Source organism: Chionomys nivalis, chromosome 1 (genome assembly GCF_950005125.1).
Source record: "Chionomys nivalis chromosome 1, mChiNiv1.1, whole genome shotgun sequence".
In the NCBI taxonomy this organism is placed as follows: Eukaryota; Metazoa; Chordata; class Mammalia; order Rodentia; family Cricetidae; genus Chionomys; species Chionomys nivalis.
In genome coordinates this window covers 9,005,792-9,019,645 of record NC_080086.1, presented here as the reverse complement: position 1 = coordinate 9,019,645, position 13,854 = coordinate 9,005,792, and the positions used below count along the sequence as shown (strand labels likewise).

Below are 13,854 nucleotides of genomic sequence, written 5' to 3'. Positions count from 1 at the left end.
TAGATGAGAATAATTGGCTAAGATATGTTATAAGGGCTAATATGAAGCCTGAGCTAACTGACCAATCAGTTTATAACTTATGGAGACCTCTGTGTGGTTTTCTCTGAGACTAAATGGCTGGGGGACTGGGTGGGACAAAAACCCCAACAACCAGGCTCTCACGTTACATGACTTTACTTAGGAAATAACATACCGTTCATGCTCATAAGATGTAGTTAAGCCAGCAACTGGGAAATTATCACAGGTCCACAGAAAGTTTAAGAAAAATAAAAGCCACTCTGTCAGGGATAAGCAGAAAGCTACACATGCAGCTTTCTTGACAGTAAACTTGAACTTTTTCATAACCAATCCACCAATTAAATATCCAATAATTACTGGAGGTAAATTATAAATACCTATAAATTAAAATAGAATAGTATTCATAAAACACAGCAGAAAATTAAATGTTATCAATTTTTAAAAACATCTTACTTAGGAAATTACTTAACTCAAATATACAGTATCATAACCCCTACTCATTCACATATTTCAAATGTCACATAATGTCACTTTAAAAAGAGAATTGGCATTTGCCTAATTATTTGAAACAAGTCATAAACACATTGTAACCCTCACATACACAGACACACAAACTCGCATATACACAATTAGGTATTTTAGGTACTTCTATCTGCTCTGTAATTTTGAAGGTCCCCACTGAACTCAAGCTTATCACATATAGAACATTCTGTGCAGTCCTTATGTTTCCCAGAAGTCTTTCTTCCTGACTCTAATGAACCTATCCTATAATCATACTGATGAATATCTTGCATATCGCCATAGAACCTTCATCTAGCGATGGATGGAGATAGAGACAGAGACCCACACTGGAGCACCGGACTGAGCTCCCAAGGTTATAATGAGGATCAGAAGGAGAGAGAACATGAACAAGGAAGTCAGGACCATGAGGGGTGCACCCAACCACTGAGACAGTGGGGCCGATCTATTGGGAGCTCACCAAGGCCAGCTGGACTGCTACTGAAAAAACATGGGATAAAACCGGACTCTCTGAATGTGGCGGACAATGAGAGCTGACGAGAGGCCAAGGAGAATGGCACGGGAACTTTCATCTGGCGATGGATTGAGAGAGAGACAAAGACACAATTTGGAACAACGGTCTGAGCTCTTAAGGTCCAAATGAGGAGCAGAAGGAGGGAGAACATGAGCAAGGAAATCAGGACCACGAGGCGTGCACCCACCCACTGTGACAATGGAACTGATCTATTGGGAGCTCTCCAAGGCCAGCTGGACTGGGACTGAATAAGCATGGGTTGAAACTGGACTCTCTGAACATGGCGGACAATGAAGGCTGATGAGAAGCCAAGGACAATGGCACTAGGTTTCGATCCTAACACATGAACTGGCTTTGTGGGAGCTTAGCCTGTTTGGATGCTCACCTTCCTGGACCTAGATAGAAGTGGGAGGACCTTGGTCTTCCTGTAGGGCAGGGAATTTGGACTGCTCTTCAGTATCGAGAGGGAGGGGGAATGGAGTGGGGGGAGGAGAAGAGGAGTTGGGATAGGGGGAGGGGAGCGAGGGGAGGGGGCAATATGTGGGAGGAGTGGGAGGGAAATGGGAAACGGGGAGCAGTTGGAAATTTTAATTAAAAAAGAATAAAAAAATGAGAAAAAAATTTAAAGGCAGTAATAAGCCTGAGCTTTTGACTGAGCATTTATCATTAATATAAGTCTCAGTGAGTTTATTTGAGAGTACAAAAATGTAGTCAGGAGCAACTTATTGGTAACTGCCTTTTCTCCAGTAACTTCTGCTTGCTGGCAGTGAGCAGAGGTGTGACTCCTTTAGGAGACAGCTACCTGGCATGGCAAAAACTGAGCAGCTCCCTTGAGAGGCTCTGCTACTAAACTCTTAAGTGGTGTGTGTGAATGGTGGATGAGATGCTACTTGGTGGCTATGTACACCCAGAAAGTTCCTAGAGTTAGGGTGATAACATAGCTTCCAGAGCTGGTGATAAACATACATCAGCCATGAGACTAGGGTCTCCGGGAAACAAGCAGGTGGAGTCAGCCACAAGAGCTGCCAGTGAAAAGTCACTTAACAGTTTAAAGGTTGACTTGTGTGGTCAGAAAAGGACAAAGATATACAATAAAATGAGAATCAGATTGAAAAATAATGTCTAAATGTGCCATGGTGTTTAAAAGTATATGTAAGCTTAAGAAAGAAAATAAACTGAGTATAGAAAGTCACAGAAAGAATAGTTTAAAGTTATAAAGTCTTTAAAAAGAGATGTACAATAATAAAAAAAGATCAAGCCATACAGAGATGGGGAATGCACAGGGAGTCTGGATAAGTTATGTTATTATATTAATTTTGATTTTTTTGAATTCTAATGAGCAAAAGACAGTTGCTAGGGGCATGGAATTGTGAACAGAACTGCAAATTTTAAATTTCAGTCTATCTTAAATTTAAAAACAAAATAAAAATATACTTGTCAAAAAATCAAAAATCTTTTAGAGAAGTGTATTTGCCTTTGTTCTCACAGGAAAGAAGAATCTGTGTATTCCTTCAGGAATAATATTTATCAGGTTTGATCATGGGAGACCTCATGAATCTTGCAGATGATATATATATATATACTGTTTATCTTCCTAGCACTTGGTCATTATCTCAAATTTTCTCAAGCACCAGAGATGCCTTCACCAACAGATAACAAAAAGCAATTTGGAGAGCATTATGCCCATGTTCCCAAGAGGTGTAGGGGAGGCATTTTGGTTATTTGGTGACCTATGGATGTTTGCTGTCAATTAGGGTAATATATCATATTGATGTAAATTTAAGTAGCAGTTCATTAAAAAATCAAAGCTAAAGTTATAGTTTTTGAAAGTTATTATAAAATATTTAGTGTAATCAACAAATACAAGTTGTAGTTAGTCATTTACAACAATCATACCTGTAGATATGTTAGGTATGTTTTCAAGATCATGTAGTGATATATTTTAGATAGATAAATGATTTTTAAGCACTTCAAAGATCTACAGAATATGACATATGAAATGTTTTGATAACATAAGGGTTTTCATGACAATGAAACACATCTTCTCCTGGTAGCATCAATTTACTTCAGAGAAGGTAATGGGCATCAATTCAACTCTGTAGGCATTTGTTTTGTTTTTTGGTTTTTTTTGTAGCAAGATTAGTAATTTTGACAGGAAACTACTTTTGCCTTGACTGCTTGACTGCAAGCTCAATAAAATGGACATCCTAGACCCATAGGAAAAAGATTACTGAACTTGGCCAAAACATGGCACGACAGTCTTTTAAGATTTCTGCTTCATAGAAATGACTGCTAGAGAGACATTCTGCAAGACACATAGGAAAACGTCTGTTGAACTTTTCTAATACAAGGCATGATAGTCCTTTGGGATTCCTCCTTCAAAAAAGAATCTGTCAGACATTCTGCAGGACACAAAGGAAAACAATTGATGAATTTTGCTAATACAAGACAAGAAGGTCCTTCAAATTTCTTGGATCACAGAAAAGTCTGCCAGATACTCTAAGATGGTGGACTGAAGATGGATGCCCCAATGTTACAGAGAAATTTGACTGACTGTCCAGGCAGCAAGATGTCCGGTCATTAAGTAACATATCATCCTTCTGGGGCCTTTGATGAAGCTGTAGATTAGATAGTCTTAATTATAACTTTCCTCAGTTATAATGAATAAATTAAGTATAAAATTTTAGAAGCACCAAGACAAAATAGATGACAGAATATTTTATCTAATTTTGCCAAATACAAATTGACTAGACATTGTACCTGTAATTCTTAGTAACTGTCTTTGTTGTTTATAATCTTACTATGTTAAAGTTAAACCTTCCATTTTAATTAGACAAAAAGTGAGAAATGCTGTGGAATAATCTTTTTGTACACTGTAAATATGTATTACTCTCATTGATTTAATAAAGAAGTTGACTGACTAATAGCTGAACAGGATAGAGATAGGTAGGAGACTGAAACTAAGAATGAGGAAAAGAAGAAGGGTGGAGTCAGAGGAGTCACTAGCAGAAGCTGAGGGAGCAGAAGACAAATGTGCTATGCTAGTAAAGATGCCACCATGTGGCAGAATGTAATAACGATTATGCATTAATTTAAAATGTTTGAGCTGGTTAGCAATAGACCTGAGCTTTTGACTGAGGATTTAGTTACAAATATTAGCCTTGGAGTGTTTATTTGGGAGTTTCTGGAAGGACTTAAACTTCCATCTATATAAATGAAACCAGAAAAAATCCAAAGTTACATAAGATACCTAGCTTTACTGTACTAACAAGAAAAGCAGATGTGACTGCACAGACTCCACAAACCACCAGAGGACCTAGTGACTTAATTAGGAGTAATGTGGAAGCCAAGATTTGAAACTCAGAAGTAAAATTGGGGAATAATATATAGAATCCTAGTTAGTTAAATCTATATTCCTCTTTGAATTAATATATTGCCTATCTGACTAATATAAACATCCCTAAAGATGTCCATAGTGATGATGATTTCATTATGATTAGAGAGAGAACAGAGAGGGTATTTCTGGCCTCTTCTTTTCTTTGTCAATTTTTGATTTATTTGTTTGGAGACTAGAAAGAAGAAATTTACAAATATGCTAACAGACATCAATTTTCTTGTAGTTTCTGAGTCACATTATCATATTGTTTTGCATGTCTTTGGAGACACTTTTTTATTATGTCCTTGAGGAAAGAAAAAGTGGTACTAAAGAAATCATAAAATTGCATACCTATGAGGAAGACTACCTCTGCAGTTGATTTTCCATATTGCTGTTCCAGGTATTTAGGAAGGAAGACAAATGTTGTGGTAAATGAATTGACCTGAAGCACACTTACAAGGACAAAAAGCACATAAATCGGATTGCAGAAGAGGCTCTTCATGAATGGTAAAAAATCTGAAACAAGAGAGTATCAACACCATCAAGATAACCCAGTCTTGCATTTTGTGTCTGCTAAACTGAAATCTTCTCACAGATTCTGTAGTGTTACACAAAAGCATTTAAGTAAATCTTTATTTACCCCTCTGGGCTAAAGTTCTATGTCATCATTTAAGGAGTTTTTGAAAGATAGTAACAAAACTGGCTTCATTAGAATCAGAACCCAATTGCACCATAAAGCCAAACTATAAGGAGATAAAATCATATCTATGGCCACACCTTTTAATTTTTTCCTCTTTCCCTTCTATTAATATCCTGCATTCACTAGAGAGTGACTAGTCTGCTCTCTGGAATGTTCAAGGGACAATCTTTGATGAATTTTGAGCTCAGATACTGATGTTAACACACCATTGTGGAAGAACAGAGAAGCAAAAAAATTTAGGAAGACTCCAGGAATCTTTCTGTGACTTAGCTAACTTCAGCATCCCTGCAGCACTTCCAAACAGAACATTTATTAGCAGAATTAGTGATATTTTTAAAATTCTCAACACAAGGATCTAACTGCAAGGGATGCTGACTCACTTGGTGTAGACCTTCCAACTGGCTTAACCAGGACATTTTCCTGTTTAACAGTCTGTGACTCAAGTTTGCAGCCTGTTTCTGGTAAATAGATGGAATCTTACATAGATAATTTCACTGAACTCCACACTTAATAATCTCTTTTCTTATCTTCATGTTTTATAACTGCATTTTCTAATTTTATACTATCCTTAATAAATTGTCCAAAGTTTTTAGAGAACAAAATTTCAAAAAAATAATTAGAATAATAGGTAGAGCAAATAGTGAAAAAAAAAAATCATCCTTAAGATGTGAGGACTGCAACCAGAATTCCCAGAAGCTTTTGAACTCACCCATGTTTGTGGACATCCCTGTTCTCCTAACTCAGTCTCCATCTTTCACATTGACTTTTCTATGTATCTTATACTATGCTAAGTTGTTTCCTAGTTTTGAATATCAGGTTGACCTAGCAGACCACACAATCACACATAACAATCAGTATTATCCCTTTTAGGAGAATCATTAACATGACCACAATTCTAAGAGTGTTTAGGCCTCAAAATTTGCTCCCGGTGTGATTGTCTGCCAAGTTATGGTTAACCGTGTATATGGTAGATGTGTGTTATTCAATGCATGATGGTTTTAAAAGTTATGAGTGATAGGAAAATAGATACATCATTGATAAAGTTTTCCTCATAGTACTCGACCAGAATAGCACAGAAACCCAAGAAGATAATGTGATTTTCTGTTCATTTTACAAGTAAATAAATAGCGCCTTCCTATCTTCCAACTATAAACTTTCAAAATTTCAGAACCCAAGTCCTGCTCCACACACAATTGTGAAGTCATTGCTAAGGTTTAATAATAAGTAGTCTTTAGTCTGTAGACCCTAGGCCCCAAGGCAAAATCCTGGACCCCTTCCCCACCTGACTCAGTCATACCTCCTGCAAGTAGGCTGATTCAGAAACCCTAATCAAACCCAGTTATCTTTAAGTTCCACTCTGCTCCCAAACCCACCCAACAACCATGACCTCAGTGACTCCCTGAGATACAGACATGTTCTCTGCAAAGCAGATCAAGAGCAGCCCCATGACACAGAAAGCAACTGCAACAATCAGTCCAAGACAGGATTCCAGAGTCACAGACACCACATACAAGGATTGGACAAAGATGCAGAGATACTTCCTGAATCAATTATAGGAAGGGATGGATAGGCACCAATGCAAGAATATATTAAAAAACCTAAAGAGCAATATGGTAACAACAAGTCCCAGTATCCTAACACAGAAAAAGCAGAAAAATATAACTTTTTGAAGATGGTAGAGACTCTTAAAGAGGAAATGAAAAAATCCCTTAAAAATATGGAGGAAAAGGCAAACAAAAATTGGTAGAAATCATTAAATCTTTTAACCAAAAGCAAGAAAAAAAACAATTAAGCAGGTGTAGCGAACAGTTTAAGACTCAAAAACTGAAATAGCAGCAATAAAGAAAACAGAAACTGAGGGACTTCTGGACACAAAATAAAATTGGGTAGCTAAACAAGAGCTACAGATACAGCAAAATCAAAAGTATACAAAAGATGTAAGAGAAAATCTCAGAAGTTGAAGATAGGATACATGAAAAAGATTCATCAGTCAAAGAAAATGTAAATTCAACAAATTTTTTAAACATAAAACATACAGAAAATGTGGAACACCATGAAAATATCAAACCTAACAATAATAGAGATAGAAGAAGGAGAAGTACTCCAGTTCAAAAGCACAGAATATTTATTCAACAAAATTATAGAAAAAAACTTTCCCAATCTATAGAAAGATATGCCTATGAAGGTACAGAAAGCTTACAGAACACCAAATATACAGGAAAAAAAAGTCCTGTTGCAATTTAATAATCAAAACACTAAACATACAGAATAAAGAGAAAATATTAAGAGCTACAAGGGAAAAGGCCAAGTAACATATGAAGGCAGACCTATCAAAATTAAACCCAATTCCTAATGGAAATTCTGGAAGCCAGATTGTCCTGGACAGATATGCTGAAGACACTAAGAAACCATGGATTCAAGCCCTAGCTATTATACTCTGCAAAGATTTCAATCACCATTGATCAAAAAAAAAAACAAGATATTCTATGACAAAACCAGATTTAAACAACACCTATCCACAAATCCAGCCTTACAGAAAATACTTTAAGAAAAACTCCATCAAAAGGAATTTAGCCGTACCCACAAAAACACAGGCAATAAGTGATCTCACAATAGCAAATCCCTAAAAAGGGAAACACACAAATACTAAACCTGAAAAATAACAAAAATTAACAATCACTGTTCATTAATATCTCTTAATATCAATAGACTCAACTCACCCATAATAGGACATAGGCTAACAGAATGAATACAAATCAGGACCCATCCTTCTGTTGCATACAAGAAACACACCTCAACCTCAAAAACAGACATTACCTTAGAGTAAAGGGTTGGGAAAAGAATTTCCAATGGAATGAATTTAAGAAACAAGCTTGTGTAGCTATTCTAATATTAAAAAAAATAGATTTGAAACTAAAAGCAATCAAAAGAGATGAAGGATACTACATACTTATCCAAGGAAATCCATCAAGATTAAGTCTCAATTATGAATATCTATGCCCCAATTACAAGAGCACTCACGTATGTAAAAAAAAAAATCTTTACTAAAGCTTAAATTGCACATCAAACCCCACATATTAATAGTAGAGGACTTCACCACTCCACTCTCACCAATGGACATGTTTGCCAGATGGAAACTTAACAGATAATAAGAGAAATAATAGATGTCATAATTCAAATGGACTTAACAGACATCTACAGCACATTTAAACCAAACACAAAAAAATGCACTTTCTTTTCAACACCTCTTGCAACCTTCTCTAAAACTGACCACATAGTCAGTAACAAAGCAAACATCAACAGATACAAAATAATTGGAATAACCTCCTATATCTTATCAGATCTCCATAGCTTAAAGTCAGAATTCAACAGCAACATTAATTTTAGAAAGCCTACAGATTCATTGAAATTGAACAATGCTTAACTAAATCAACCCTAGGTAAAGGAAGAAATAAAGAAAGAAATTAAAGACTTCCTAGAATTCAACAAAAATGAATGCACAACATACCCAAACCCATGGGATGCTATGAAAGCAGTGCTAAGAGGAAAGTTCATTGCACTCAGTGTTACATAAAGCAAGAGAAGCAATCTCATACTAGTGACTTAACACCACACCTGATTGCTAAGTAACAAAAAGAAGCAGTCTCACCCAGGAGGAGTAAAATGATGAGAAATAATAAAATTGAGGGCTGAAATCAATAAAATAGAAGCAAAGGAAACAATACAAAAAATCAATGAAACAAAGAACTGGTTCAAAAAATAAACAAAAGAGAAAAACCTTTATCCAAATGAACCAAAAGGCAGAGAAAGAATATCAAAATTTTAAAAATCAGAAATAAGAAGGGGATATAACAACAGACACTGAGGAAATCCAGAAAATCATTAGGTCATAGTTTGAAAACATATATTCAACAAAACTGGAAACAATAAAAAAGAAATGGAATATTTTCTGGATAGGTACCACAAATCAAAGACACATAAACAATTTAAATAGATTTATATCCCCTAAAGAAATAGAAGCTCTTATCAAAAGTCTCTCCCCATCCCCACTCCCAAAAAACCAAGGGCTGGTTGGTTTCAATGTAGAATTCTGTCAGAATTTCAAAAAAGAGCTAATACTTATACTCCTTAAATTGATCCACACAATAAAAACAAAAGGAACATTACTAAACACTTTTATAGAAGGCTACAGTTACCCTGATACCCAAGCCACATTCAATAAGAAAGACAATTATATACCAGAATTATATACCAATCTCTCTCATGAACATTGATGCAAAAATTCTCAAGAAAATACTGGCAAACTGAACCCTAAAACACATCAAGTAATCATGCCAATGATCAAGGTGGCTTCATCCCAGAGATGCAAGGATGGTTCGACATACAAAGATCTGTCTATGTAATCCACCACATAAATAAATTGAAGGATAAAAATGATCATCTCATTAGATACTGAAAAAATCTTTGACAAAATCAAACACCCCTTTATGATAAAGGCCTTGAAGTAAGCAATGATGCAAGGAACTTGCCTAGCATATTAAAAGCAATATACAGCAAGTCGACAGCCAACATCAAATTGAATGGAAAGAAATTCAAAGTGATTACACTAAAATCAGGAAGAAGACAAGGCTGTTCACTCTCTCCTTATCTATTCAATATACTACTTAAAGTTTTAACTAGAGCAATTAGACAAGAAAAGGAGATCAAGGAAATACAAGGATGAAGGGCCTTGATCCTAACTCAAAATGATCACCTTTGTTGATTCTGCATAGGGAGCCTTACCTTTTCTGAGGAGTGAATGGGGGTTGAGTAGAAAAAAGGTCATGGGTGTAGGAGGAGAGGAGGGGTTGAGAACTGGGCCTGGTATGTAAAATAAGAAAGACTGATTCATATATACATACATGCATACATACATACATACATTCATACATTCATACATTCATTCATACATACATACATACATACATAAAGGAATGGGCAGTCTTGACCACGCAGCTTCTCACAGATGCACCACTGCTCTGTACTAGAAGTTACTAACATTCCTGCTTGTTTTACAGCAGTCTGCTCCTTAGGGAATAGTTCTACAGTAAACTATCACATACCTTCAAATACGGAAGATCATACAACCTCTCAGGTTTTCTCCTCCAATATTAATTTCAATCATGCTCACAGCTAAACTGGCATTTTTCTTATCAATTTACACTGTTACCTTAGTACAGATAGTTTTCTCTCATTATCTTTACCTTGAATTTCTGGTTGCTTTTCTTTTCAACTTGAAACAATATTTTCTATAAAATACACTTTTTAAAGCAGGTGGGAAAATATATTTTCTCATTGAGTGTCCAGATTGATGAATTTTCCATAAAGTCTAATCTAAGATGCACTGTTTACAAATTATGTGTGTTGTTTCCAAGCAGTAACTTGGGAAGAAGTTTAAGGCATCTGAGTAGGGACCCTTAGTGACAAACCATCTTAACTCAGCACAGCAGACACATGCTCCACTACCTGCAGACCCATCTAAACCAAATACAAGGGTTAAGGTTTGTCTGTTTGCCTTTAGTGATTCCACGTTTTTCCTTTTTGGCTTTTCCTTGGTGTTTCTCTTCTTTGTTGCTGTTAGTCACATCTGCATTATCCTCTAGTCTTTCCTTTGGGAGCATTTTGGGAAGAAAGAAAAAGGGGATGCTGGTCAAGACATTCACTCCTGCACAGATCAAAAAGCCGACCCACCAAGCACCAACCCAGCGCGTATCAGTGGGAGTTATGGTCAGGTCATCTGTGGAGAAATACAGATATTTTGTTAGCTTGATTCATTCTTTCTGGTACAAACTGTAGAAAATTGTTAAGAATCATAATCCCATCTAAATACAACATTCATGTATTGTTTGCAAATTATTCACATTTGTTCTTGTTTAAGTTATTTACTGCAGTCCCTGCCTCTACTACTAAATGCTATGATTACAGATATCTTACACCCCTTTGGGCAAATTCAGACCTGTAGAAAAACTATCTGAGTTTGATCAGTTTGGTGGAGATAAAATTATCTAAGAAAGATAGGTTCTGGATTTCTATAAAGTGTAGTAGTTAAAACTTTATTTCAAAATGGCATAAAAATGATTTGAGACATTTAAGGAACCAGTTTTAACCTGACGTGTTCATCTCTCAAAGTATCACATGGAGTGAGAAAGGGGAGTGGAGAGACAGTTCAGTGACTAAGAGTTAGTGCTGCTCTTGCAGAGGCTCTGGGTTCTATTCCCAGCACACTTATGGAAACTTACTATTGCCTGTAATTGTGATTTTACAACTTCTGAAACCCTCTTCCAAACTCAGTAAGTACCCATACACATAGCGCACAGATATACACATGTACAAAAATTAAGGTAATAAAACATCACATGATACCCAATTACTTTTGTTGTGTGTATTCATTAAGAAAATTAACCAGTTTAATCTAGACATATGCGTTGATATATTGCCAGAGGCCATGTCATAAGTGCAGCAGACAGAAATGAATCTTATGTAATATAACCCAAAGGATGACAAAGCTACCTGGGTACATACTAGAGAAGCAGAGCACCTGGAGAATTGTTTCCAGAATGCCAATTATATTTTTTTTACATCCTTATGTTTGCTGCTGCCATGTTTCTGCTGTATTGGCATAGTATAATTTGTATGATGGGACCTCACTGAAACTAGTATACTGTGGTTGTTTCTTGAAAAAAATCCCAGTCCTCACTGAACAATTACTTTGTAGATAATAATAAAGATGATTTTCATATGAGTAATGATGCTTAGTTCAATCAATGATTTAATTGGACTTTATGAGTTAGCATAAAAGATGCAGGTAGTTAGGACTATTAGTAACGATGATTAGGGACATGATTTAATTTATTCTTCCAGCTGCTCAAAATAACATACAAAAAGGGCAAAAACAGTCTGGAAGCTACCTTGCTTTTTGTTAGAAATGAGATTTTCAGAAGACGGAAAATAAAATGAGGAAAGTTTCATGAATTATAGACCCATGAATTCTTCCTATATAAAAACAGATGATTAAAGAAAATAATTATGTTCCTGCACCCAAGGTTAGGCCTGCATTTCTTGGTAATATAAGTTACAGAATTAATCACAGGTCCTATATACAACTTAAAAAAACAAAGCTGTAAAAGAAAATTATTAACCCTATTCTGTGTAAAGAAAAATAGATAGTTTAGCTGACATCTCATTTAAAGTTTCTCCAGAGTAGAATTAAAAATGGAAGTTTACTACACTGAAACTGCACACAGGGACCTGGAAGTACAAAAAGAACTAGCTGAAATATGCTTAACTTGCTTAAATGTTTGTTATTCCATAATAAAAATGACATTGCTTTGTGGTGAAGCTGTTCTGGTGGGAAAATTAATAAAAAGAAAATTGTTTAGTTGTGGGCTTCTAAGGAAAACAACTAACTCATGATCTTAATGTAAATTTTTCTTGTGTAAATATTTTAATTTGTTTTTTAAAAATATGTAACATGTGGCTAATGAGGTAATCTTTCCTTGCATAGATATCCTTTTTATTATGAGGTATAAAATGGATAACAAAAACATAAGACATAGGAGAAGGGGACACATAGAAGGAAAAGCATCAGGAAAGGGAAGGAAAACATCAGGGAAGAAGCAAAAGTTTAACAGAAAAAAAGATACAGCAGGAGAACAACTGGAAGAGGAAGTAAAAGAAAAATGATGGGTTAAAAGAACCAAACAGACATAGAACTGAGTAAGAACAACCACCAGAGAGAAACACAAAGAACTAAGCTTTGGCCCTCAGATAAAGGGCCCGTGATTGTCTGTGCATATGTCCAGTAGTTCACAGTTTCTCTGACCTTCTGGGGGCTAGGTACATTGTGGCAATATATTTTCTAGCAGTTAATGAATCTGCTACATAAAACCTTTTAAATTGGTGCTTATGACATAACAGAAAGATCTCTTTCATTATCCACAGTGACTGCATCATTGAGAAAAATCTATGTAAGTAAATCCTCTGATACCAAAGGTGTGGCTGCAGTGTGGTGGGAGAATGGTGGATTCTTGATTAGAAGGTGACATTTTATTGTTACCTTTGTTTCTCTTAGGTCTGCAGACTGTAAGCAGTGATAATAAGCCTAACTAAGGATCAAAGAAGGCAGCAGTATAGCAATCTGGAGCAGTCTCTTACACTCTAGAGACTATACTATATAAATAAAATGTATTTTACCTGTATTCACAGATCCAGTGTCTACATAGATGTTTGCACAGAAAGATGCCAACAAAAGTCCAATCAAAGGGCCAAAGATCTTTCCTGCTTCTAAAATCCCTGGAAGTAAAAAAAAGATAGGAAGTTACACAACCAGACAAAAAGTTTGCTTGCACAATAAACAAAAAGCTTTGAGATTGAATTCTTTTTTAGTATTAGATTTCTTTACTTGCTTTGCAAAGCTTGGTATCAAATCTGGCAAACTTGGTAAGTGCTGTGGGACAATGGTCTTGTGCCCTGTAAAGATTTGTCACTTGTATTGCTTTAATAGAGCATTGATTGGGGCAGTAGCCAGGCAGGAAGTATAGATGAGGTAAATAGGCAGGAAATATAGACAGAATAACCAGATTAGGAAAATTCTGGGACGACGAAAGGCTCAGCCTTCAGTGATCACCTAGACACAGGAAGCAAGATGAGAATGCCTCACTGATAAAATGTACCAAGCCACATGGCCAA

At 35.8% G+C, this 13,854-nt stretch overlaps 1 protein-coding gene across 2 annotated transcripts in view; it reads right to left on the bottom strand.

Moving 5' to 3' along the window:
* The window catches only part of LOC130869729 (solute carrier organic anion transporter family member 1A5-like), a 54,767-nt gene that overhangs the window by 19,578 nt on the left and 21,335 nt on the right, over window positions 1–13,854 (bottom strand). The window contains exons 6-9 of one of the 2 annotated variants that reach the window (XM_057762148.1): window positions 13,360–13,458; window positions 10,682–10,903; window positions 4,779–4,943; window positions 190–395 (exon numbers count right to left, since the gene is read on the bottom strand). In XM_057762148.1, the coding sequence (XP_057618131.1) occupies window positions 190–395; window positions 4,779–4,943; window positions 10,682–10,903; window positions 13,360–13,458 (692 nt within the window). The remainder of the gene's footprint in view (window positions 1–189; window positions 396–4,778; window positions 4,944–10,681; window positions 10,904–13,359; window positions 13,459–13,854) is intronic. The other variant, XM_057762139.1, reaches the window with a different exon arrangement.